The sequence below is a fragment of the Juglans microcarpa x Juglans regia genome, chromosome 4D, assembly GCF_004785595.1.
Source record: "Juglans microcarpa x Juglans regia isolate MS1-56 chromosome 4D, Jm3101_v1.0, whole genome shotgun sequence".
NCBI classification, from domain to species: Eukaryota; Viridiplantae; Streptophyta; class Magnoliopsida; order Fagales; family Juglandaceae; genus Juglans; species Juglans microcarpa x Juglans regia.
The window spans coordinates 31188885-31216411 of NC_054600.1; the positions used below are offsets into that span (position 1 = coordinate 31188885).

Genomic DNA, 27527 nt, shown 5'->3' on the forward strand with positions numbered 1-27527 from the left:
AATGAATTAGGCATTCATTGAATTCAAAATCCGCTTCAACTTATTATTATAATTTTTTTAAATTTTTATATAAAATATAATAAATAATTCAAATTTTTTAAATTTTAAAATAATTTTTCTCAAATTTTTACACAAAATATAATAAATAATTTTATTTTATTCTATTATTCACAAACTATCTCAACTCATCTCTGAATCCAAATGACTCCTTAGTCATCATCACTTGATTAATCATTATTTAATCAATGAGTTCGACTCAAATGACTTAAATATTAGGCATGCATGCATGCAGCTGATCATTGGAGATCAAGGATTACAAGTTTTGAATATCATGAAGATTTCGGTCATCATGCAGATCATACATCATCAATTATGAATATATGAGTATATACATATACATATACATACATATATATATATATGTATGTATACGCGGGTATAGTCTGTCTTGCAGCTCACTGCGGTTTATATTGAGACACTGAGATTTGAGACGATGTATCCAATAAGTAACATCGACATTATCATGAGAAAAATATTATAAGGTGGTCTGAAATATTCCTCCTTTTTATGCAGCTAGTAATTAGTTTGGAACTTATATCTAAGATGAGGAATAGCTAAAGCTTCGATCGGCCTTGGTTATGGTACTACTACTTTAGGAATAGCAAAAGCTTCATGTATGAAATGAGGACAACGAATTAACCAGAATATTAATTCAAACATGGAAGAGATCAATTAGTGCTCGAAAGTCAAAAGGCCAAACACTTTTTTTTTTTTTTTGGTTTGGCGGAAATCAGTTTTGGGTACCAAAACCGAAGACACCCTAAATTCTGATATGTTTTTTAGATCTGATATATATATAATATGACATGCATGCGGCTAGCTGGATTATACTCGACCAAAATGATGGATGCTGAGATTTTACGACTTTTATGATGACGGACCATCCAACAAACTCAGAAATTAACTAGCTAAATAGCATCATATTTTCTTAATTTTATGGAGTTAATAAATTAATTAATTAAATCTAACACATCCATATGCATCATGTGTTAATTTCTATTAATTTCATAATTAATTATTGTTTCTTGGTTTAATTTAATCAGTTGAATTTAATCAAATTTCTACATTTTAGATACATCAAGCCGGCCAAGGACGGCTGACATTACAACAACAGGGGAAATGACTAAAATAAGCACTAGTCTGGTTTAAAAGGGGAAACTCCAATGAATTAAGAAGCTCAACTGTATTTTCTAGACATTCGATCCCGTACGTAGTTCATACTATATGGGATCCGTCCTGAGTTGCATTTGTCCAGAGAAGGCCGATGATGAAGGCCGGTATGTAAAAGCCAACGCTTCTCCTTGCATATTTCATCTCTGAATAGAAGTTCTCGAATTCAGCCTGAAACGTTTGTTGTTTTTCTTTTTTCTTTGTTTGTGGTTGGAACTTGGAACGGGGACTTTTTTAGGGTCAACGCAGTCGTTGGAAGCAACGCTACATGGAGGATATTCACTTACAAAGAGTTGCATGCAGCAACTAACGGATTCAGCGACGAGAAGAAGCTTGGCGAAGGAGGGTTTGGAAGTGTTTATTTGGGAAAAACCTCCGATGGTCTTCAGGTAATGGCCACATAAGCTTAATTATCATGTCCGTCAAATTTCAGTTGCCGGTCGCCGGTACTGTTCAATAATGTTCAGGAACCATTATATTTTTTTTTTTTTTTTTTGTGTGGCTATTTTCGTGCAGATAGCTGTGAAAAAATTGAAGGCAATGAGTTCTAAAGCGGAGATGGAATTTGCAGTGGAAGTGGAAGTTCTTGGAAGGGTTCGGCACAAGAATTTGTTGGGTCTCAGGGGATACTGCGCTGGGACTGATCAACGGCTCATAGTCTATGACTACATGCCAAACCTCAGCTTGCTATCTCATTTGCACGGCCTACTTGCTGGCCAAGTACTACTGGACTGGAAGAGGAGAATGAAGATTGCAATGGGCTCTGCAGAAGGCCTAATGTAAGTGGGCCGTTTTCTTTATTGTTGATACGTACAGCCTTATGAAAAACATAAAACCCACTTGAAAAAATTCTCTCTTTTTATAATGGTCTTCTTTTGTTGCTAGGTATTTGCACCATGAAGTAACACCCCACATTATTCATCGGGACATAAAGGCAAGTAATGTGCTTTTGGACTCGGATTTTGAACCATTAGTGGCTGATTTTGGATTTGCGAAGCTTATTCCAGAGGGTGTTAGCCATATGACTACCCGTGTTAAGGGCACTTTGGGATACCTAGCACCCGAATATGCCATGTGGGGAAAGGTTTCCGAGAGCTGTGATGTGTACAGTTTTGGAATTCTTCTGTTGGAGATCGTCACCGGAAGAAAACCGATTGAAAAGCTCCGGGGAGGAACTAAGAGGACAATAACAGAATGGGCCGAGCCGCTCATAACCAAGGGAAGGTTTAAGGATATTGTTGATCCGAAACTTAGGGGGAACTTCGACGAAAACCAGCTTAAACAAGCCATCACTGTTGCTGCCCTGTGTGTGCAAAGTGAGCCAGAAAAGAGACCCAACATGAACGAAGTGGTTAGCCTTCTGAAAGGGTGTGAGCCAAAAGTAAAGGTTATGCCTATGAGAATTTCAAGTATCAAATACAGGGAAGAATTGCTAGCACTTGATCAACCTAGTGATGATGAGGGTGGTGGTCCCGATGACTACGGGGTTTTTAGTGCTTTGGATGGCGGTCCTTATCAGAACTATGGAGACGGCGGGAGATTGACCAGAAACGCGTAAGAGTTTGCACACATTTTTCCCATGGCAGGCGATCGAAAAATAGCACCAAAAATCAGAAGTAATTAATATTGTGTAATATATATTTCCTTGAAGATGCAAATGTGAAGACTTCATGTAATTTAATGTTTTGCTTTATATGTACGAAGTTGAAATATAGAAAGTACAATGACAATATTCTTCAAAACTGCGACTAGTCTAGACTAGGGGTGAAAGTTAATTGGTCTGGACCGAAGAAAATGGACGGACCGGATCGACTCGGGACCAAGACCGCTCGTTCTTGATCTCTGAAATAGAGGATCAAGACTTTTCAGACAAACTGAATTTAAAAAAATATATATTTTATATATATTATTTATATAATAATTATATAATTAATTATGTAATTTTTATCTAACCTATCACTATTAAAAATATAAAATTTTAAATATGTTATTAACAAATTAATATTCTATCATTTAACTAATATATAATATTAATTAATTAATTATATAGTAATTATATAAGTTAAAAATGTAATTTTTATCTAATTTATTATCATTGACCATATAAAATAATTTTTTATTAAGTTAGTTATATAATCTACATTAATAATTCACTTAATTTTAATTTAGTATTTTAAATAAATTTTTTTTATTATTTTATTTTAAAAAAAAAAAGAAAATAAAAAGAAAATAATTGGGTTGGACCGGACTGATAGCTATCGGTCCGGTTCGGGAAGTTCGGTCCGATCCACGGAAAATGATGGACTGAAAATTTCGATCCATCACCCCCAGACCAGACTAGACTGAACCGGACCGATTTACACCCCTAATCTAGACTATTATTGATGTGAATCTAGCTAGCTTCCTTTTTCTTCTTCTTTTTCTAGGTTTTATTGGTTTATTTTTTCAAATCTTTTTTAATCCTTATTTTTCTAAACAATATTTATTATTGTTCATAAGAATATTTCAGATAATTAGAAAAATGATAAAACAACCACCCCTTTACAATTTTTCTATAATCTTCAAATAAAATAATACATTTTAAAATAGTTATTTTAATTCTGATTTTGATTTGATGTGTATAAATTTTTTTAAAATATTATTTTATTAATAAGTTTTTAAATAAAATATAGTTGAATTGTAACTTTGCTCTTATAATTACTCCAAAGTCCCACGCATCATCGGATGGAAAAGTAGACAGAATGACGCCCAACATTCACCACGTTGGATGACAATTTAGACACCTATCACCTACCAACGCATAGAGGACACTGACACCCACATTTCCTAATAGAAGAGCGTCCTGCCCCCTACTACGTCCAACTGGCCATAAGGCAAGGTTTTTGTTTTATTTTATTGATAATTTGACCATTCTACCACTATCCGAAGCTGTACGTATTAAGTAATTTCTTCATACATGGAAGTCTTATCTTCATAAGGGCTTGTTTTGAAAAAAATTTCATTATAAAATTTTCATCATCTTATCTTATATTCTTTTTTAAATTAATAATTACAAATTTTCTAAATTTTCAAATAAAAATTAAAAAATAATTCAACTTTTCAAACTTCTTTCCCAAAACTCTATAAAATATTAAATTATCATCTCATCTCACTTTTCAAACTTGTCTTAAGTATTCTCATTATTCTTACTTGTATTTCTAGATATTTTAATATATTTTATTTTTAAATATCACTAAAATATAAAATAATTTTCAATTTTAAAACTTAAATTTTTTTATTTAATTATTACGTAATCATTACAACTTTTTTAAACTTCCAAATAAAACATAAAAATTAATACCATTTTTTTAAAATTTCAAAATAAAAATTATATTCAAACAATAAAATCATTTCACTATTATTTACAAATAATCTGAAACATTCAAAGTATCCAAACCAACGGTAAATCTCTTTCCAGAGAAAAAGTTGGCTCAATTTTAGGGAATAAAGAGTTCGCTGTTAGGTTAATGTTTGAAAATAAAGGTTTTATCAAAATTTTTGGGAATCTTTTCTATGATCCGAGACTTGGGTCAATATTAATTGGGAATTAAAGATTTTTCAAAATTTTCTTAAAATGTCTTGGTATAAATCTAAACATCTTTACTCAGAATGAATCCAATTTTTAAATATGCATGGAGATCAATATAGAAAAACTAATATTTTTAACAATAAATTTCACTATTTTTTTAAAATGAATGTACGGCGCTTATATAACCCATAAGTACTATATAATTACTCATTATTAAAACATCTTAATTACCTTGATTTCCATATCAACGAAAATAACAAAATAACTTTTGCAAAGCTAAAAAAGAAAATATTATACGAAAAGTTTCTCTCCAAACATGTTTTTAATAGATCCATCACTTTTTCAAAGCATTTGCAAGCATCTTCATAGAATTTCTCCATCTAAACATGTTTCTTAACCGTTTCACCACTTTCATAAAATCCCATTAAATTTTTAAAACTTCTACGAGATTTTTTTAAAAAAATCCAAAAATTATTACGTTAAACATCGAACTCTTTAATCGCAAAATTATCTTATGACCTAAAACTTATCTCATAATTCGATTGGGTCTTATCTATATAGGGTAATTAGAACCAGTTTGGATTCTAAATTCATCTCAATTTATTTTATCTAATTATTATTATTTTTTTAATTTTTTTTTCAATTAAACTCAGTTTAATATTCAAACACAATTTAAATACACCCTTATCTACTAATTAAGCTCATTAGCTCATAAGCTGATTGGGTCCACTCTCCGTACCTCAAACAGGTCAGTTAGTTCGTACACAACCCAATTATGTCCAACACAGAAATACGGCATACTCTTTTGAGTTCATGTCCATGATACCAATTTGGGTGTGTATGATATTCTTAGAGTACGTACCTAATTAAATTTCCCTCCCAACTAAATATTGCTAATAATGTATACGAGGTTTTTTATTCGCAATAAAGCACCGTGTGATGAATTAGAACGTCAAGCTCCAGAATTCAGATGCTATGTTACATTCATTTTAGAAAAGAAAAATAAAAACTTATAAGCTAGTACGAAGTACATATCATTCACACTACTAAGATTCATATTTTAATTTTAAATTTATCTTACAAATCAAATATTACCGTATCAATAATCTAGCTAGTCAATATATTCCTCACAATAACTTTAAAACCTTTTTCTAAGGGTGAAACCGGATCGATTTGATCCGATTTTTGACATATTTTAAAATCGAACTGATATATACCGGTTTTGAGATTTGAAAAATCGATACTACACCAGTTACACCCTTAAACCAATACTTTCGATTTTACCGGTTTCGATTCAGTTCGGTCTGGTTTTTTCAACATATTATATATATAGTATATATAATATGCTATATATATTATAGTATATGATAATATAGTGATAATATATAGTTATTTATATAAGATTTTAAAATTTAATGTTATTTTGATTAGTAATTTAGCATATAATACAAGATTATTTTATATATATAATACAAAAAATATACAAAAAACATTTTATATAATATAAAAAAGTAAAATATATATATATATTTATATGAACCGGCTCATTCCCGTTCGATCCAGTATTAAAAAAAGGAAAATCAAACCGATTTCGATCTGTTTTTAAAAAATAGAACCAATACCAGATCGAATTGATTTAGATCCAGACCAAACTCACCAAATCGTTTTGATTGGGTCGTTCACCTTTCTTTTCTTTTTTTTTCTTTATTTTTTTCACCCCGACGTGACGTTGTACATAAAAGCTTGGATTGTTGCATCTCTAGGATTTACTAATTAATGAATGTGAGGTATGGTCCAAGATAAACATGGTTACATGGGCAGGCATTGATGTGGATCTCTCTCTCTCTCTCTCTCTCTCATTCGTGAGAAATGATAATCTTCCTCACAAATTGACACACCATGCATGCAGTCGTTCCAATGGAGAGAGGGTACGTTCGGATACATAGCACCACATGAGTACTTCATGCATGCATGGAATCGTGTATGGAAAGATCACCGATATTAATTGTTTCTGCGTTCGGGATGTTGGAAATCATAACTGGCCGGAGACCCGTGGATTCATCAAAGCAAAACCTTCTTCTATGGGTACGAAATTAAACTTCCATCCATCAGCAAAAAAAGAAAGAGGACATAAATAAATATGGCTTCTTTGTTACTTCTTTTAATTATCACTCCTTGATTCCACATCCTAGCTTTAATTTAAGGTTATCATGCATGTATATTGTACTGGAACAGATCAAGGCATGGAATTTAATTTAGGGCAATTCAAAGTAATTAAAATTTGGGGTAGATGTCAATATTTAAAAAAGATCAATATGATGAGATACTTTCAAATAGACAGATTTTCTTTTGCCAATAAAAAATTAGAAAATAATATTATATTTTCACCTGATCATTGGGATGAGTTATATATATGAAATGTCACGTTTACGAAATGTGATGAAAATGTAATATGGGTGTACTATATAGCATTATTTAAATAACGAGTTTCTCAACAAAAAATATCTTGCTTCACCACTCACTTGGAACATGATGATCAATTGGAACTTGGTTTGATTAATTGAATAAGAAAAAATGATATATTCATAATCTATTTTTTTATCATCATCTCACCATACCGTGACGTGGTATTAGATAATAAGTTCGTAAATAAAATATAATAAATAATCTTCAATCATCTAATATTACATTATAGGACGATGAGAAGATTGAGAGAATTTAAATGATGAGTATAATTACTTATTGAATAGAATAAGAAGCCCCTACACCATCTATTGTTTATAAGGATTAGTTTCTACCAATGGTAACTAATTTGAGTAACACGGCACTCTTATCCTATCAATAACATTGAAATCCTTGTGAGCAACCAATAATATGATGTTAAGTTTTGCATGTATTTTGCAATTTAAGAACTTTAACGTCTTGTTTTTATAGATAAGATGAGTTGAAATTAAAAATAAAAGTTGAATAAAATATTATTATAAAATATTTTTTTAATATTATTTTTATTTTGAGATTTGAAATGTTTGAATTATTTATTTTATTTTATATAAAAATTTAAAAATTTTATAATAATTAGATAAAATAAAATGAATTGAGAGAAATTATAAAAATAAACCATGACTCAAGGTAAAGATAGTTTGGATTTATAGGCGGTTTGTCTAGATTGAATATTTTCTAGATGCCAGTTCCAATACATATACAAAAACACACTTAAATGGCATCTTTTGACTGAAAAGATAGGTGCATAGAGATTGATGGTGCCACTGTCCACCCCCAATAAATAGAAGGAGCCAAAAAAAAGAAAAAAGAAAAAAAGAACAATAAATGAACTTCTTAATAACATAATAAAAAAAACAAGCAATTTAATGCCATAAATGAAACATTTATCCACTTTCCTTTTGTAGCACGGTATTTAATATGGAAAAAGGATGAAAGTACTTAGAAATAAATCTCCCATTTTTCAAATAAATAATTAACAAAGCAATTAGGAATTTAAGCGCAATTTTAAATAAAGAATTAAATTCCAATTGGATGAAGTTCGTGTTTCACGCATGAGGGTAGATTTTGCTGCGATGAATATCGAGTAAATCGGGCCGTTGACTGATGAAATATGACCAATCATGCGCGGGCTGGGTTAGTGGATAGAGATAATGGGGATGTTTTTAAAGTGGGGATGGACCACTTTGGAAAGTGGCCTGAGTGACAGGTGGAGGCCCACGGCTGTGATGGCATGGGCTTATGGGGCACGTGAAGGGGGTGATGTCCTGGCCCACTAGTGGTCCCCATTCGATTGGGACTGCACGTGCATTCCCAACTTTACAAGCCGACACTTTTTCACTCCTCCCTCTACTTGGCATCAATGCTTTTGTGATTTTGGATTTGTTGACCGCACTTCAATGCACTATTTACTCACTGTATTCCTTTTCGTCCACTCTGCCAAGCTTTTAATCATGAAGAATTTTACTCGTTACCATCATATATATTATATTTTTTTTCTTATCCAATATATGATATATGAATGATGTATATAATAATTCAATTAATTTAAAAAATAAAATAAAAATAAAAAAATAAAAATAAAAATAATATATAGTATATAAAAATGATAAGTAAGAAAATTATTTTAAATAGATTTTAATTTGAGTGTGGATCTTTTTTCCCTAAGAAAGATTTAGTTGATACAAATAACCTAATGGAAAATACTAGTGGAATCCCTCAAACTTATCACTCAAACTTAAATCTTAATTATTTTAATTTTTCTTTACTTAATTATTAAGGAAGTGACTATTAGTAAAGTTGTGTAGATAAATTTATCTATCTACATTTGGTTCCACGTTAGAAATTCTCTTGCAATAAATCCATTTAAAATAGTTACAAACATTGCAATATATCATTAAAAGAAAAGTTAATGGAAACATTGCAATATAATGACATATAGTATTATTGACAGTTTAGGTGAGGTTTGGGTAGTGAGTTGAGGTGAGATGAGATGAAAGTTAAATAAAATACTGTTAAAATATTATTATTATTTTATGATTTGAAAAAATTGAATTATTTATTATATTTTATGAAAATTTAAAAAAAATGTAATAATTAAATAAGATGAGATGAGTTGAGATCAACTCTAAATCCAAACCAAGCCTAATGGTTCATATTAGTTGCTAGATTGAAAAAACAAATGTGAAAGGATTAAGATTTGGGGCAAATTGTATTTTCGGATGACAACTATTGGGAATTCAGACTTAAATGGTCACCTTGACGCATGTGGTGCAACTCAATTTATTTGAAAAAAACATATTTAAAATAAAAGAACATCTAAAACCATAAAAAAGAAATATTAAAATCATAAATTCCTTCCACCATTTTTATGTTAGTATTTTACTTTTTTTATAAACTACGTAACAACACACGTGATTAACCATCCGACCAATAAATTTCATATAAATAAAAAGTTTTATTATTATTATTATTATTATTATTATTATTTTGGTAAGGCGGATTTGCTTGCTAGTTGTAAGTTGTACCGGCCTGTCAATAGAAAACCAGAAAGAGAGAGGAAAAAAGAAAAGGAAAGGCCGATGCCGGTCAAAGTTCATATTGGATGGGATATGCAGCTTTTCGTTGGAAGAGATTGCTGGGAAAGCAGAACTTGACCTTAAAGTTTAAAGCCCTTTTAAGTTTGATTTATATACAGTTCAAAGACGATAGTTCCAGAAGAAGCAGAAACTACTTTTTCCGTTTTCGTAAGAGCATATTCTATCAAAACCTCATCCCTTTTCTACCTCTTTGAATCCAAACACCGTTGATTTATTTATTTAGTACCAATGAGACAAAATCCAAACTAACTAATTTATTAGTATATAACAAGATGAAAATTTAAAGTTACAACGAGCCAATAAGAATTCAAAAAGAGATCCGTGAAAAAAGAAGACAAGAAAATAAATTGAAAATAAAAGATTTTCCATGAACGAAAAAGAGAGTTACAGAAGCCCCAAATAGGAAAAAGCAAATGGGCTTTTTGAAGACGAGAGGGAGATCTAGGTGCAAAAGCTCAGCTTGAAGAATTGCTCTTGCTTGCTCTTCTTCCCCCTTTCACCTGCAGTTCAAGTTCAACCCCCTAAACTCCACACAGAACCCTCTTGCTTAATGCGAATAATTTACACCAAAACATTCAAATCTACCAACTTTATATATTATTAATTATAAGAGCGAGCACCGCACAAATTATTCCAGCTAGGGCGCAAAGTTAAGAATCGTGATCTGGGAGCGCAATACGATCATCGGAGAAACTTCGTTCGTTGATCAGAAGGTAGGAACGACGCCATACTGGGCGTCGGACACGAAAGCCGCGGCGGACACCGAGTTGTACAGACAGTCCACATCGGTTTCAATCTCCGTCCGTTTCGCGAACCTGCCTTTGATTCTGGGCCGGGTTTCCGCGTACGCCTTTCTCGAAGCGTAGCGAATAGTCTTCTCGAACTTCCGGTTCTTTCTCTTCTCTCTGTACCTCAAAACCCTGGCTTCACGATCGCTTCCACACAACTGAGTCGCCGGTTGGTTTGTAGTCCCCGATACCGGCACGTTCGGATCGGCACTCATGTTTCGCCCGAAAGGATAGGATATATCGGACATGGAATTCCCGTCCGGAACCACTCCGACATCGGAAGAGGATACCTGAGATATCACATACATATCAGTACAAACTATATATATAGTGGTTCTCCAGGGAAGGTTTTTTTTTTTTTTTTCCCTCGGAAAATAAAGTGGTTCTCGAACGGGTCAAGAAATTACGCTTTGGCTGAGAGACTGAGTAGAATAGCTGAATACAGAGAGCTTGGATCTGCAGAAATCAATATCGAAGCACCTCTCCCCGGAGGGGTTCACGACTGCAGCGGAGACGGGTTTAGTTTGAACTGGTACTACGCTATCCGTTCCCGCACTGTAAAACGGGTTTGGATAATCGAATTCAAGAAATGGATCCATTTCGGAGAAAAGAATGTCGCTGGGTTTCACATCCAGACCATCCATGACCTTGGAACCGAGATTGGGGTTCGGAAAGAGCCAAGACGCCGCTTCGGCGTCGTCGTGATGGTTGATGTCAGTCTCGGATTTCGCGGTGGTGTTATTGCTGGCGTTCACGTTCTGATCGGTGGGGACCACAAGGAAATTATTGAGCGCCGATGATTTGATTAAGGACTCGGCCGAGTCGAAGAAGGGCTCGACCGGGACCCGCTCGTGGCGGCGGGCAAGCGGGTTAGCCGAGTGGATGTCGGCGTCGCAGGTGACGCAGAGCGCGGCAGCGTCGGCCTTGCAGGTGACGGCAGCGGGAGCCTGCTCGCACACCTCGCACATCCACAGGCGCTCGTGGCGGGACGCCAGCTTGTTGGCGCAGTGGATCTTTCCATCGCAGCTCAGGCACAAGAATGCGGAGTCTGCTCGGCAGAAGGTGGCTGCAGCGGCCGATTTGCAGGAGTCGCAAGACTTGGCCGTAACGCCCCAGCTTCTGCCGAACCCCTTCAAGCTCTCCGCTTCGATTCCCATATCTAAGGAAGGAGAAAACAAACACCAGTTTATTAAAAGATGCACTGTTACTAGATTTTCTCTCTCTCTCTCTCTCTCCCTCACTCACTCTGTGCTCTGCTTTAATGGCGTTGTGCAAAGACCGATGATGCGTGAATCAGTGAGAGAGGGTTCGTGTGTATTTGGAGTTTTGGGGCCTTGATTTTTCAGCTAAGATACTCTCCATCTATCTAGTCAGCGAGAGGAAATCTGGCTAAATGACGAGTAGCATCTGCATACGTGGGAGACTCTCGGCCACATTTGATGAAATGGCTTATAGTTGTTGTCATGTGTCTGTGCCGACGTGGGACCCAACCAACTAAGCCGTGAGTATATGATTTCATTTTATTTATTATTATAATTTTTTTAAATTTTAATATAAAATATAATAAATAATTTAATTTTTTTAAATTATAAAATAATATTATTATTAAAAAATAATATTTTAAAAATATTTTATTATCTCAATTTAACTCAACTCATTTTAATATCTAAATACAAACTAAATTAACAGTGTGTCTCGTGGCATTTTTAGAACACCAGCTCAAGCTGGCAATTCTGCGGATCATGCGACTCTATTTTAGATTTAATTATTTTACTCAAAATCTAATCTTAAAATTATCCATTTATTAGTTAAAATATTAGTAATTTAATAATAATTTTTTTTTATATTTTACAATTCTACCAAGTGACATTTTAATATAAACATTTACAATAAGTGACATTTTACTTATGATATTAATGATTTTTTATTCAAAAAATTTATCAATATTCTATTCGTAAACTTTGTTAGCATAGTAAGAAAATTAATTTTAAAATATTTTTTTTCAAACTGTAAATCAGAAAGAATAGACTTAATAACATATTATTGGTAGAGACAAACTATAATTAAGTACTAGAATCATATGAGCTTAGAATTCTTTTTTAAGTATTGGTGAAAAAAATTAATTAATAGCAAAATAATATTTTAATGTAAAATAAATTCAATACAAGACGTTTAATGAGAAACAACAACACTTCAAGTGCAAAGTGACAAAAAGAGATAGGAGCAGCATAAAAAACTCATTTTCTATAGTTTTGGTCTAGCTACAGTAAGCATCAAATATCTTCGAGCATTTTCAATGAATTAGTCAAAATTAAATGATACTTTTAGCTAATATGAGATGAATTTAATTTTGACTATTCCAATCTCTATATTAGAATAGTTATTTTTTTATTATATAATAATAAAATAATATGAAATGAATTTGACTTTAATTATTCTATTCATATCAAATTCTTACATTAGATTATTTATTTATTTATTATTATTATTAAAAAAATATTATTTTAAAAAATATTTAATTATTTTAATTATTATTGTATTTAATTTTATCATATTTTATCATTTTACCTATTATATGTGAATTAGTAATCATATTCTAATTAAATTAATGTTGTTTCATATGAAATAGATAAGAAAGAGGAAAGAGAAATTTGATAAAACATGTATTTGGTCTATCTACAGTAACCTTTAAATTTGAAAAATATTTTGAAAGTCACTATAACTAAAGTCCAATTATTTGAAATTTAACTAATCCATTGTGATAATATTTTTTTGTCTAATAGCTAAATACTCAATAGACGTAACTTTTAGCTAATCCATTAAGGATGCTTTAAGGAGTTAGTTTACTGTAGCTAAACGTCATTTTTTTTACATTTGCATAATCTAATGCAATACATTTTTATGCTCTATTAGCCAAATTCTTCCTTTTATTGGCATTTGCATATTCCTCCTTGAAAGCATATTCCTCCGATTGAGCATAAAATCTCATTTTTGGTAAAGATATCCTTGTACCTATTTTATTTTATTATCAGTTATTTGTTTTCTTTTTATTATTTAAATTTGAATTAAAAATTTTAGAACATGATCTTCTTATATAATTTAGAAAAAAATAAACTTAATCAATCAATATAATCATGTAATTTAATTAAAAATAACTTTAATTTTATAAAAGTTTATTCAAAGAGCAAAAAATGTCAAGTTTTATAAAATCAAATTTATTTTAATTAAATTATATGATTACGTTGTTTGATTGAATTTATTTTCTTTTAAATTATAAAAGAAGATCATGTTCTGAGATTGTTAATCCATATTTAAATAGCAAAAGAAAAAAAAAACTTGATAATAAAGCAATATTAAATGAAGTGTAAGGGTATCATTATCCATCATTTTTTAAATTTTAGTAAAAAATCTTAACTTTTTAATAAAAATCCCTCTCCATCTGGCTGATATTTTAAGGAAAAATTTTGAGATTTGAGACTTCGTAAATATGGGGAGTTACTGTTCATCCATAAATAATTTTTTATAAGTATTTTATTATAACCAATCAAACAAATCATTCTTCCAATCATCAACACTTTCTCTCATGCTCGTATTTATTATAGTTGAGATTTGAAAAAATGTCACAATTGAGATGATCCAATTGTTTTTAAAATATTGGCCATTTGTGAAAATATGATTTTTTTTTAAAATATTTTTATTAAAAAAGCATTGATTTTGAAGATATTATCTTTTAGAGAGGTAAGTTGTTTAAAAAAATTTGTCACAAATGAAAAATCGAAAACATGGGCACAAAAAATAATTAAATAATTACAAAAATGTGAAAAAAAGTTAAAATTTTTTCTAGGGCTCTTTTCCGGAAAGACCAAAAAAAAAAAAAAAAAAGAGTAGTTAAAGATGTACAAAGAAATTAGTAAAAAAATAGAAAAATATTATTTTAATAGAACAAACAAATAATATGAAGTGAGAAGTAGGAGGTTTTGGAAATATGATAAACATTTAGAGAAAAATTTAAGAAAAATCTTTTTCAACTAAGATTTAGTAAAAAATTCAACCAACACTAATGATTTTTGTCAAAAACAAAATACAACAATGTTGAGGTTTAATTTAAGGTTTTGAGTAAGGTTGTAAGACTATCAGTATGGGCTAGAAAAATCGATCCAATCAGATCACTAGTCTTATTGGTCGGTCTCAGGGTGTGATTTTTTTGGATCAGATCGAATTGAGACCGACTGAAGGTATATATATATATATATATATATTTTTTTTTTTTTATATATAATATATTATTTTATATAGTAGTTGTATAAATTAATTATTTAAATTTCATCCAAGGGATCACCATTGACCATATATACAATGAAATTATTTAATATTCATTAACCATATATAAAATATTAAAGAGATCACTTAATTTTAATTTTACTAATATAATTAAATTTTTTGTCAAAGAAAGAAAAAAGAAGAAGAAAAATATTCATGGATCGAATCGGACCGAATGGACCAATAGCTAATGGTCTGGTCTAGCAAAAATGATGGACTGAAATTTTCGGTCTATGATCCTTCCGAACCGATTACATCCCTAATTTTGAGCTTTGTTCTGATCCTCCTTCCCTCACGAATTCAAGATGTTGGGAAGTCTAAAAAAAAAAAAAAATAATCCAATTGATACCATTCATGGTAATTTTGAATTCATTATTTTAATATTAGCAAAAAAATATTAAAAATCATATATAATATAATTCAAGCCTTTAATATCATGTATAAAATATAAATTCACTAACTAGTTTCAATAAAAATATGATATGAATTTAAATAATTTCAATAAACATGTAATTTATATATTTAGCCTCAATTCTCGATTTTTTTACCTCAAATATGAAGAAGATAAAAACCATTAGGTTATAAGCACATGACAAATGTAATATTTTATGCACACTCACATTTAATACAAAATATTCATTCATCAATTAATTTGTTTGTTCAACTAACAAATAAAACACTACATATCTTATTTTTCAATTATTCCACGATTCTTATCGAATACAATGATAAGAAAGTTAATATAGTTTAGTTCTTTCATGTTTTTGTACAAAAAATTAAAAGAAAAAATTACAATTATTAGGCAACTTAAAAATAAATATAGTTTTAAATCGGTTAGAATCGGCAAGACTTGGTCCAAAATTGGTAGAATATGTTTAAATCAGTCAATTGAAACGGTTCAGTGAACGATTCAACAAATTTACTAAAATTGATTTGGTTTCTAACCGATTCAACTTGAATCAATTGAAACTTTTTTTCGAATATTGAATGTTAATAACTTGATGAGATTTTATAATAACTAGCGGTAGCTTACAAATATTATTTGCTTGAACCTAATTTTGTATTTTATGGTTTATGTCAGCATCCAAACTAATATCGGTTATTTGTCAAGTAAGAGTATCGATCGGCTTAAGCTTGGGGAGGCACGGGATTGAAAAGAGCCTAGCTTTGTCCTCTATCGTGAACTTGATTAGAAATTTAGAACAACACACTAACGTCAAAAGGATTTAATTCAAGATAAAATTAGGTTCAATCAGACAAACATATATAATCGTTCATGTAGTCTACACCCAAGAAAATGGGTCGTGTCAAGCATTCGTTAATTGTTTTGATGTTAATCACTTTCAACTAGGTGGTACAATGTTGTAGAGTGTGTGGGAAGCCCTACTTCACATTTTAGTCTCTAATTAGATATTTTAATTCCGATTTAGAGTAGGAGGAAATAGTCATATAAAATAGAATTTACATTATTTATAAATTCTCGAGCATCATTAATTAATGATATATATGGAACCTAATTTATGTATATAGTAAGAAAATAAGTGTTTTCGTGATCACAAAGTAATTTCACGCATTTATAAATCAACGTAACTTGCGGTATATTAGATTATAAAATAGATTTAATATATTACATGAATTATATCAATTTATGAGTTTAATTTTATAAAATAAAATTGTAACTATGGTGTTTCTCTATTAAGAACTATACAGGAACTTACTAAATCATTTAACCGAGACCACTACTATTGTCTGCATGCCTAGGTGGCTAGAGCCTAGATTCAATGTGTTTATATATATATATATATAGATCCAATATTTTAACTTTGCAAACTTATGTAGAGGGGAATGATATATGGGTATGGGCCATATAGCACGCAAGTAATTTAATAAAGCATGTATGAGGATAAGCCATCGGACGGCAAAATCACCTCCCTCGCTCGGCTGTAATATTATATGCCTTAGAAGACTGGAAAAGGAGAAGATCAAGTCAAGCACAACACCGAAAGATGGGTATGGTTCGTCTACATCTATCATTTATCAAAGAAAACAAACAAATAAATAGAAAAAAGAATTATATATATGACAAGAGACGCTAAAGAGTGAGGAAGAAAAAATACGTGCCTTCGGGGGACCCTTTTTCATTGACTCTTCAGAGCTGGAAAAGTCTTCCTTTGTATGCGGGTACACAAAACTAAAGCCTTGTTTGGTTTGGAAGATGAGTCATCTCATCTTATTATTATAATTATTTAAAATTTATATACAAAAATTAAATAATTTAAAATTTTCAAATTTTAAAATAAAAATAATATTAAAAAATAATATTCTAATAATATTTTCAGTTACGCTTCTAAGCGGTCAGGCTGTTATTAGAAGAAAAATAGCCCTCCTTTCATCTACTGCTATATTAGAAATCACACAATAATTTCAATAGTCTCACTCACACTGAATAACTTCATCTGTAGAAAACCTCCACGACCAGAAGTCTAATTGTCCTCCATTTTGCTTTGTTTCGTCACTTTACACCACTGCTTCTTCTCTTTGCACCATTACCAGAAAACCTCTACGACTAGAAAACCTCAAAGTCAGTTCCACCACCACCAGATAAGCCCGACGCCAACGGTCCATTGCCTTGACTGATTTCACACCACTGTCTCCCCTTCGCATCCCTCTTGCACATCTCGCAAGGCTTTAGCCTCGTTGTCCCCTCTCACACGGCTGCCGAATCACTTTACTCTGCCCCTTAAGATTTCTGCCGCCACTGGTCGGTTGCCCAACAACAATAAGAGAGATGAAGAGAAATACGGGAGGGTGGGCTATAGTTGTGCATGGCTGCGCTGGTGTGGACCCTAATCTCCCACAACAAAGTCAAGATGAGGCCAAACAACTCCTCACTTTTTGTTTTCGTGTCTTCTTTTTCAATAATATGCCCGGTTTAATTTCCCTTTCCTAATGATATTGCCATGCGGTAACTTTTCGCGTTTGAATCCTACAAAGGAAATAAAAATGAAATGTTTCAATCTTGTGACTATCACTCCAATGCCATGTCTAGATTTCCTCTCTAGCATGTAATTTCTAAGAAAACAGATGAGTGCAAGTGCATTCTTATGGTTCTATCCTGAAAGAAATTTATGGGCAAAAGAAAGTAGCTCTCATTTCATCTGCGATGCACTCTATGATAGGGATGGTAGGAAGCCTACGTGTCAATTTACTATTGGCAGGTTGTTAATTGGTTAAAATTAGATGGACCGGTTCTAAGGTATTCTCTAATATTTTATTCAACTTAAAAATTTTATCTCATCTCATCTCATATGTGTAACCAAACGAGACTTTAAAGCATGGTTAGATTTAATTCGTTGATTAGGTATTGTAACTATTGTAACATAAATTTATAAACTAACATAATTTGATGTGGTATGTTAAATTATATATAAAAGTAGATTTAATGTATCACATCAAATTATGTCAATTTATAAATTATTTTTGTGAGATTTCTTTATAAACATAAAACACTACTTCTCTGTTACAACTTTCCCCTAAATTAAGTTGTAGAAACTTTCTCTAACTCATTTTTAAATAAGAAGTGTTTATTGAGCACGTGACATGTATATGTTTTTCTAGAAGTCTAACCTAAAAAGTTGGCTGTCCCTTTAAAATATATATTTCTCACATATTCAAAAGACATATATATGTCAATTACTCTTCTAAGCTAATTTAGGGAAAGATTCTGTCCTATTTTCATCCATTGATTCTAAGAAAAACTGAAGTCAAATCTCTCTTTATAAATACAATTTAATTTCTTGTTGAGCTATGATAAATAACTAAAACAAAACATTTTACCGAAATTCTATGAAGGCTTGATAACATATACGTACAATATTAAATGAAATATCTAGAAAATTATATTTAATTAGAACCATTGTTTTTCTTTTTTCTTTTGGTACTAGAATAATGGCAAGACCACCATATTTTGTTACGTCTTATAAATTATGGGAGGTTTACATCAAGTCATGATCAACTAATTATAAAAGTTATAACTGGTTTATATTGAGAGAATCTGTCGACAATCGCTTACTGCTCATTTAAGCATAGAGGCTCGTGTAGTCAACTCTTCATGACATGCATCCCGACATGTAAAACTTCTGCTGTAATAACATATATCCGAATTATAATAAGTAGTTTTGAAAAATGATAAGAGACATACAACGTCCATTTTTACAATCTTTTAAACAACTATATATATATATATATATATATATATATTTAAATAAGTGGCATTTTTGTAATATAAATTAATAAAAGTAATATCATTTTATAAAGATATCTTTATTTTAAAGCATAGTTTTACAAACAATTGTGAAAATATTTGTGTATGATCATTACTGATCTATATAACAATAAATTTTCCAATAATATGTTTCGCCAAACAGGAGCAGGACAAAGTATTTTAATAAAAATTAATCTTGTTGGTCTGAGTTTGATACTCTCAATTACTAATCATGACCCGAATTATTTATTTCAGTAAGCATACACACACACAGATATAAAATGAATAATTAGCTAGGCACTTACAAAACGGTTAACAAGTCGCCAATATATATATATATATAGAAAAATATTATAGTTATTACAGTTTTTTCCTATTAGCTTATGGAGCCAGCGACCTTCTCAAGATTCATTCCAGTTCTAGAGAATTAGTTATAAACTGCAACGTGTATGAAGTATTTAAAAAAAAAATTATAAAAAAGGAAAAGGAAAAACAAATTATGGGCAAAATAAAATAATAAAAACTTAAAAATACATGAGTATGAGGTAGGGGTGTACAGGAACAGACTGGACCGGCGGTCACCGATGGGAACCGGCCATCGGATTCAGGAACAGATGGAGAACCGGTTAGCCAGCAGTTGGAATTTCTTAAAACCATCATCAACCGGTTTGATCCCGGTTTAAACCAATTTCAAACCGCTGAACCGGCTGATAGGTTATAAATGTTTATACATATATATATATATATATATATATATATATGAAACGACGCCGTTTCGCTTAATTGATAGAAACGGTGTCATTTTTTACTTGTCATTTACAAAAAAAGAAAAAGAAAAAGAAAAAAGTAAAGTGAAATGACGTCGTTTGGTTTAATCGTTTCACTTTAGGGTTTAATACCCTTGTGTCCTCCCTCCTCCTCTCCTTCTTCTTCTTAAGTTCTTCTCCCCCGAAATGATTATTCTCAGACTCTCTCTCAGCTCTCTCATGCACAGCCACCGCACCCCGCTGCGAATCTCTCATCTCTCACGCTGCACAACCTCTTCCTCCAACAATCCATGACATCCATCTTGCCCTCTCCTCATCGTCCTCGAACCTCCGTGACTCTGTCACTCATCTTGCCGCCTATGAAAAAATCTGGGAGTTCAAACTTCAGGTAATGGTTTTGTTACATCGTGATAGATAGTATTGAGTTCAAACTTTTGTTTTGTGGATTGTGTTTGGAGAATAGTGATAGAAAAATCGAGATGGATTTCTGGTTTGTGTCGTGCCGTGATGTTGTCCGGTGATGGGAAAAAAGATCCCCTAATCGCTGAATTGATACGATACCGACCGTCAAACTCCAATCGGTTCTCTTTCTCCTTGTCAACCGATTTCGGTCAAGAATAACATATATTCTAGGTATCGGTACGGTTTTGATTTGATACCTTCAGTTTTCAGTCCTAATAGGAGGGAACAAAAAAAATCCAAATAAATATTGCATTTTAATAAAATAAGAAAATCAAATTACCTAATGCATGGTTTTGAATCCCGATTCTATGATTTTTTAAGTCGTGATCAAAGAAGAGGTGGTTTCGAAAGTAACTGCGCGTAGATTGACGTGAAAAATCATTTTTTTAAATAATAATTGACGTGAAAAGTCTTAGATTTTTTTTGAAAATAAATGTATTGAGTCAAGAGGTCGCTTTATAGGGCGGTCACAAGGTGAAAGGTCGGAAAGGAGTAGAGGATCATACGGCACACCGCGTGATAATTGTTGAAAGAGCTGTGCTACGGATCAGCCCCTGTTCACGACTGATCCGTAGCAGACGTGACTTGTGCTTTTTTTCTTTTTTATTATTATTATTATTTTTTTATCCAAAACTGATTCCCTCTCTCTCTCCCCACCCAGCCCCTACCTCCACCCAATTCCCTCTCTCAGCCCACCCAACCCCGCCGTGCGCCACCTGCAATCACCGGCCACCACCATCGTCAGCCTCCAGCCCCACCGTCGATACTGCTGATGCTCGTGTACTCCTCCCTCGCCGCGCCGCGTACTTCTTCCTTGCCAAGCAACAAAATAGCATTCGGCCTCTCTCCGCCGTTGTCGGCCACCCAGCAGCGCCACCGACCACCTCACCGGCTCTCCCTCACACCGGTGACCCTCCAGCCACCTTCGAGCCTCCACGCGCAGCCCCCTCTCCACTCCCAAAATGGGTCTCACGAATGTAGACCCGAAATGCCGCTGCCCACCGCCATAAGCCAGCCCAGCCACCACCGCCGAGCCACACGACCTCCCAGCAACCCCCACCGCCAACCCCAAGTCACGACAACCCCTCATTGCAGCTCAGATCAGCCTAACCTGAAATGGGTCTCCCCCATCTCTCGCCGCCATCGTACACCAGCCCAGCCACCACCATCGAGCCTCATGACCTCGCAGCAACCCCCATCGTCGAACCCCAGTCACGGCAACCCGAAATGGAGTGTTTTCAACTTGAATTCGGGAGGGGGGAAGGGGACTTTGTGGGACTTGTCAATTTGTTTAGGGATAAATTTGTCAATTTACTTTGACACCTAATGTGTGTTTTGGATGATGCATGAACAAGGGCTGCTCTCGAGACTTTTTCTTGTTGAAAAGGGGTATAATGGTCATGTCGTGAGCATTAAAAAATCAGTCTAAGTAATTTATAGGTTATGCTTTCGGCCATTTCCGACAATAACTATCCTATCCACTACAGTTTACTATGTTGAACTTCAAAAAAATATATCATTTTAAACTTCTTCTTTATTTAACTAATTGATTATCTATTTGTCCAGAATACTAATCATGAGAATATTTGAATCATATAATTCAACATCAATAATCAGACTAATTTAGCTTAGGAGAATACGGTATATTATGCAGAGCATCCCGAGATTCGGAGTAGTACTTGACCAGCTTGTCCGGTTAGCTAGAAAGGAAATTAATTAAGCCCAAGTAATCTGAATTACTCCTTGCAGTACTACTACGTGCTTCTATATATACATATATATATGTTAAATAATATGAATTTGTTAGGATCTCATCGTTCAAACAAGCTAGCTAGCTGCGGGATACATACTTGTAAATGCATAAATACTAAGGAGGGTAAACATGTTTTTTTTTTCTCTAAAATGAAGCTCAAATCTGCTTAAATTAATTAATTACATTATGTATGAATATTCTAGAGCTACATTTTACATATATATATATTTATATAATTGAGTGGACTCATTGCTAATATATCAGCTGGTTGGTCCAATAAGTATAAGGTACAATTTTGTGCAGTGACATTAATAATGTCTGGAACGAGTTCATGATCTATATCTGGAGAAGATGAAGGTTCTGATCCCTCGGTTCACCTATCAATGACAATACAGTAGTGGCGATATGCTTTGAACTAAGCCCTGCTTCTTCGATCTGAACGGTTTGAGAACCGTGGTCGATATATCTATCAGGAAGCATCATTGCCCTCCACTACACTCACAAAAAAGACCCAAAATTTAATTAGCACTGATCTAGTTAAACATATATACATATACATACATATATATATATATATATATAAAGATATGCATTAACCAAACATAAAATATCAAACCTTGAGGTTTCCATCAAGCAATCCATTCAGTCCCAAGTAGTGTGAAACGTGAGAGCTAAATCCTCCGATAGACCCTTCTTCAACAGTGAGGAGGACCTCATGCTCCTGAGCTAGGCGTCTGATCAAATCTCCATCAAGAGGCTTGCAGAATCGTGCATCAGCTACAGTTACTGAAATGCCAAGCACTTGAAGCAGCTCTGCTGCTGCCACACAACTTTGTACTATTGTCCCATAACCCAAAATAGCCACCCTACTTCCCTCCTTTAGCACCCTTCCCTTACCAACCTACGTACGTTCAAACGTTTAAGTTAGGACAACGCACAGAATAACGTTTGAGTACCTCCAATATTAGGCAAATGGGATATATATACAAATAGCTGGGATCATGAGACTTTATATTTAAGTACCTCTAAGGGTGTCCCTTTGTTATTTGGTGGAAGAATCGACCCAATGCCACTTCCTCTAGGGTACCTAAAGCAGCTAGGCCGATCCTCAATAGCAGCAGCTGTGGCCACCATGTGCATGAGTTCAGTTTCATTTGAAGGAGCCATGACCACCATGTTAGGTAAGCAAGCCAAGAAAGTTGTGTCAAAGGCCCCACAATGGGTTGGACCATCTGCACCGACAAGGCCAGCTCTGTCTATCGCAAACCTCACAGGAAGCTTTTGTAGGTCTACATCATGAGCAACCTGCATCACCATCCATACCTCTAAGCAATTCGAGACTTTCCAAAAATATTATTTTTAGAAGAAAAACATGTAGAAAAGTAACCTGGTAATGTAAACAAGTACATCAAAATGAAGCATTATTTGAGAGATGACTTTATTCACCTGATCATATCCTCTTTGTAGAAAAGAAGAATAGATTGCACAAAATGGCTTAAGCCCTTCAGCAGCTAGGCCAGCAGCAAAGGTAACGGCATGTTGTTCAGCTATCCCAACATCAAAACATCTATCCGGAAATCGCTTCTGGAATAAATTAAGTCCTGTACCCCCTCCCATAGCAGCATGAATGGCTACAATCCTATCATCTCTTTCTGCTTCTGCAATCAATGAATCTGCAAAGTATTGGGTGTATGAACGAGTACTCGATTTGGACTTCAGCTGTTTTCCTGACTTGGGGTCAAATTTCACGACACCTGAATGTAAAACCAAAACCCCTTAAACCACATGTTAACATTAAATTATAAAAAGAAAATCTTTCAGGTGAGTTTTAAGAATGACATTCACCATGCATTTTATCTGGTGCTACTTCAGCCGGAGCATAGCCTTTTCCTTTCTCAGTGATAACATGGATGAGAACAGGTCCTGGGGCTGGCATGGCCTTGACCTTCTTCAAAATATAGACAAGGTCTTCAACATTATGGCCATCTACAGGACCAATATAGTATAGTCCTAGTTCTTCAAACAAACATGCCTCAGCACCACCCACAATCCCTTTCATATAGAAATCAAGCTTAGAAGCAACCTGGTGCGATTTCCCTCCAATTTGCTTTGAAACGTTCTGTTCAAGTAAGTCATAAATTGTTATCTTGCAGTTGATAATGCTCGAGTTAATACGACAATTGACAGGAGGTTGGGCTTTTGAACCAGGTTCATCTCCAACACGGGCTGTCATCCAATAGTCTGGATATATTAGGCATCTGGGCCTGCTCGGGCCCTTTTTGTTTCTTTTGCCTTTTTTTTCCATCAAAGTACGAAAGTTTTTTTGTTGCTCAATGAGAGTAGAGGTAATACCTTCGCAACTTCACGCAACTGGCGGAACTTTCTGCTGGATTGTAGCCTAGTCAGGGATCTACTCAGAGCTCCAACGGGAGGAGCAGGGCCGTCCACAGTGGCAGTTGGCAAGGAAACTTGTTCATTGTCGTTCAAAATGATGATAAGATTTGAGTCAAGGTAACCCGCATTGTTCATTGCCTCGTATGCCTGTCCGGCTGTCATGGCCCCATCGCCTATTACCGAAATCACGTGGTTGTTCTTCCCCAGCAAGTCTCTGGCTACTGCCATCCCTATAAGCCATTTCACACAGAGAGTTTTTAGTAAGAGTTCCAATCAATCAGCAATGATTAAAGCCCATCTAACATCCTGTGTTGGATGGCCGATGAAATTTGCCAAGGCTATGGGATTCAATTCGGGCTTTTTTCTCCTCTTGGTGTTCGATTTAACATTACACACCATCTCAATTGGTCAAAAGTGTAGATTAATGGCTTTTAAATTATTTGATGTGGAACGTTTTTATTTGTTGATGTCAATGAACTTTTGACTCTAAAATACGCACAAGAAACAAGTTTTCAAGAGTTTTCTATACCCAAGCCAGCGGAAATGCTTGTTGAACTGTGTCCTGCTCCAAAGGCATCGTGTACACTCTCTTCCCTCTTGGGGAAGCCAGCAAGCCCACATGTTTGCCTAATTGTATGCATTCTGGATCTCCTGCCGGTTAAAATCTTATGAGGGTAGGCCTGCAAACACGCACCCAAATTGATCCAATAAACTACTTTCAATTCTACAAGAAAAAAAATGGAAGAAGATAAGAGGCACGAGGAGAATTGGATAAAGACTGCATAAAAATGTAAATCGAAAAAGACTGATGGATCACCTGATGCCCAACATCCCATATAAGCTTATCTTCAGGACTGTTGAATACATGATGAAGTGCTACTGTCAACTCAGCCACCCCCAGGCTTGAACTTAGGTGGCCTCCGGTCTTTGACACTGTATAAACAATGTCTTCTCGGAGTTCATTGGCTAAAACCTCAAGTTCCTAAAACAACAAATATTGCTCAAACATCAATTTAAGCGAAGTAAGAGAACCATATACATATATGAATGATCAATTCACATGCACTCTGAAATTGGGTTCTCTTAGCAACCAAGTACAGAAGCATCATTTCAAGTTTATTACCTCAATGGAAAGATTTTTCATGTGCATAGGGTAGTTTATGGTGTCAAGAATTGGAGTGGAGGGCTTCTCTTCTGAGAAATTGAGGAACTTTGTGGCCAGTCTGTTATGCCTTGTCATCTGACCTCTGTTCACCAGATCATCGCTTGCATTGTTTTCCTGAGCAACTATCGTTCTATTGAGCTGAAAAATGAAAGAGAATATACTGTCAAAACACACTTTTACCTATTATATTGTAGAAACAGATAATGCCATCTATTAATTTTGCAGTTACAAAAGTGTATTTTAACAAACTAGAGAGAGTGAGAGACCTTCAGTTCCCGGGGCAGACGACCAGTAGTCTTTAAACTCTGCGAGATTGGAAAAGAACGCGCATCTTGAGGACAGAAACATGGAACAAAACTGGTTCTAAGGACCGAAGAACTCATGTCTGCCTTTGAGAAAAATGTTGTTCAAGAGCTAAAGAAGTAGAAGCAGAAATGGTTGGGGGATCTGCTGAACTGACCTAGTGGCTGTAGGCAAAGGTAGAGCTTGATCATGAGTATACCGCTAAACGGGTTTTATAGGAAATGCAGAACAGTGTGGGACACTGGACAGGGAAGTTGGGTCTCGCGTTGGAACCAGGAAACGTGGATAGTCATTTTCCCGTGCACAGAAAAAGACGTGGGTGCATGTGTTTCGCACAGTGTCACTCACACTAAACATTATTTTGTTTTTATACACGTGATACTAAACCTTATTTTGGTTAGATATTAACACAATGTTTTTTTCTTGGGTGTGGGTAAAGCACCTTATTTATGACCAATTGGATTCTGAATATTATTTTTCTCTTAAAGAAAATTACTTCGTTTTGCTAATTTTTCGTTTTCATGAATTTATACCAATAAAATAGATCATGAATGTAGAAGAAAACATGAGTTTATATATATATTTTTTATATTTAGAATATAGAAATTATGAGACCATCGTATATAGTGTAAATTAACTTGTTATCGTTACTTTCATCAAAACATTTTTAAAAAATAAAATTAAGGTTGCGTTTATTGAATTGAGTTGAATTGAGATGATAAAATATTGTTAAAATATAATTTTTTAATATTATTATTATTTTGATATTTAAAAAATTTAAATTATTTATTATATTTTATATTAAAATTTAAAAAAATTATAATAATAAATTGAAATAAGTTTACGTAACAAACGAAGGAGACTATTGCTATGCTGCCACAAAATAAACTTCTACGTTAAACCGTATTTCTGTTCGGAATATTCCTAATATTTGTCTCTGTTCGGGATGAGATGCTGCGCTGCTTGATTTGACTAGGCATGTTTACATAAAGAGAGTCCACTACATTTTTAAATACGATGAGACTACTTCCTACCTTGCTTTAATTCTTTATACGTTGCTATCAGACTCTCACCTCTGCGTACGTCAGACTCAGATTCTCGTTCTGACGATGACTACTTGGATTATATATAAGAAGATGCCGTCAATGGTTTTCCTAGAGCCTACGTTTAACACGTTGCCTCGTTTGGATTTGAAGACCAATTGAGATTAATTATAAATAATAATAAGATAAGTTATGAATAATAATAAAATTTATAAATTAAAATTGATAAATAATAAATAATAGTGAAATGAGTTGAGATGGATTGTGAATCTAAACTGGATAAATTATTTGTTTAAGAGCACGTCTCTTTATAAAAGACTCAGGAGAGTCAGAAATACTGAGATTTTTTTTTTAGTGATTAAAGAAGTGTT

General features: G+C 33.5%; 3 protein-coding genes across 3 annotated transcripts; 1 reads left to right on the top strand and 2 right to left on the bottom strand.

Moving 5' to 3' along the window:
- Window positions 1-1189: 1189 nt before the first annotated feature.
- Window positions 1190-2927, top strand: LOC121260994 (PTI1-like tyrosine-protein kinase At3g15890). Its single transcript, XM_041163126.1, has 4 exons — window positions 1190-1337; window positions 1469-1619; window positions 1747-2009; window positions 2116-2927. Exons 1-4 carry the CDS (start codon window positions 1285-1287, stop codon window positions 2786-2788), a joined length of 1140 nt encoding a protein of 379 aa, XP_041019060.1. The 5' UTR covers window positions 1190-1284; the 3' UTR covers window positions 2789-2927.
- Window positions 2928-10133: 7206 nt separating this feature from the next.
- LOC121260996 (zinc finger protein CONSTANS-LIKE 5-like) lies at window positions 10134-12036 on the bottom strand. The gene is made up of 2 exons (XM_041163127.1): window positions 11093-12036; window positions 10134-10975 (listed from the first exon to the last, which is right to left on the bottom strand). The coding sequence occupies exons 1-2, from the start codon at window positions 11840-11842 to the stop codon at window positions 10604-10606; spliced, it is 1122 nt and encodes a 373-aa protein (XP_041019061.1). The 5' UTR covers window positions 11843-12036; the 3' UTR covers window positions 10134-10603.
- A 10378-nt stretch (window positions 12037-22414) lies between these two features.
- On the bottom strand, window positions 22415-26304 carry LOC121260993 (probable 1-deoxy-D-xylulose-5-phosphate synthase 2, chloroplastic). The gene is made up of 10 exons (XM_041163125.1): window positions 26077-26304; window positions 25769-25948; window positions 25463-25627; window positions 25175-25325; window positions 24604-24875; window positions 24097-24370; window positions 23698-24005; window positions 23275-23556; window positions 22868-23152; window positions 22415-22743 (listed from the first exon to the last, which is right to left on the bottom strand). Exons 1-10 carry the CDS (start codon window positions 26191-26193, stop codon window positions 22588-22590), a joined length of 2190 nt encoding a protein of 729 aa, XP_041019059.1. The 5' UTR covers window positions 26194-26304; the 3' UTR covers window positions 22415-22587.
- Between the last annotated feature and the right edge of the window lie 1223 nt (window positions 26305-27527).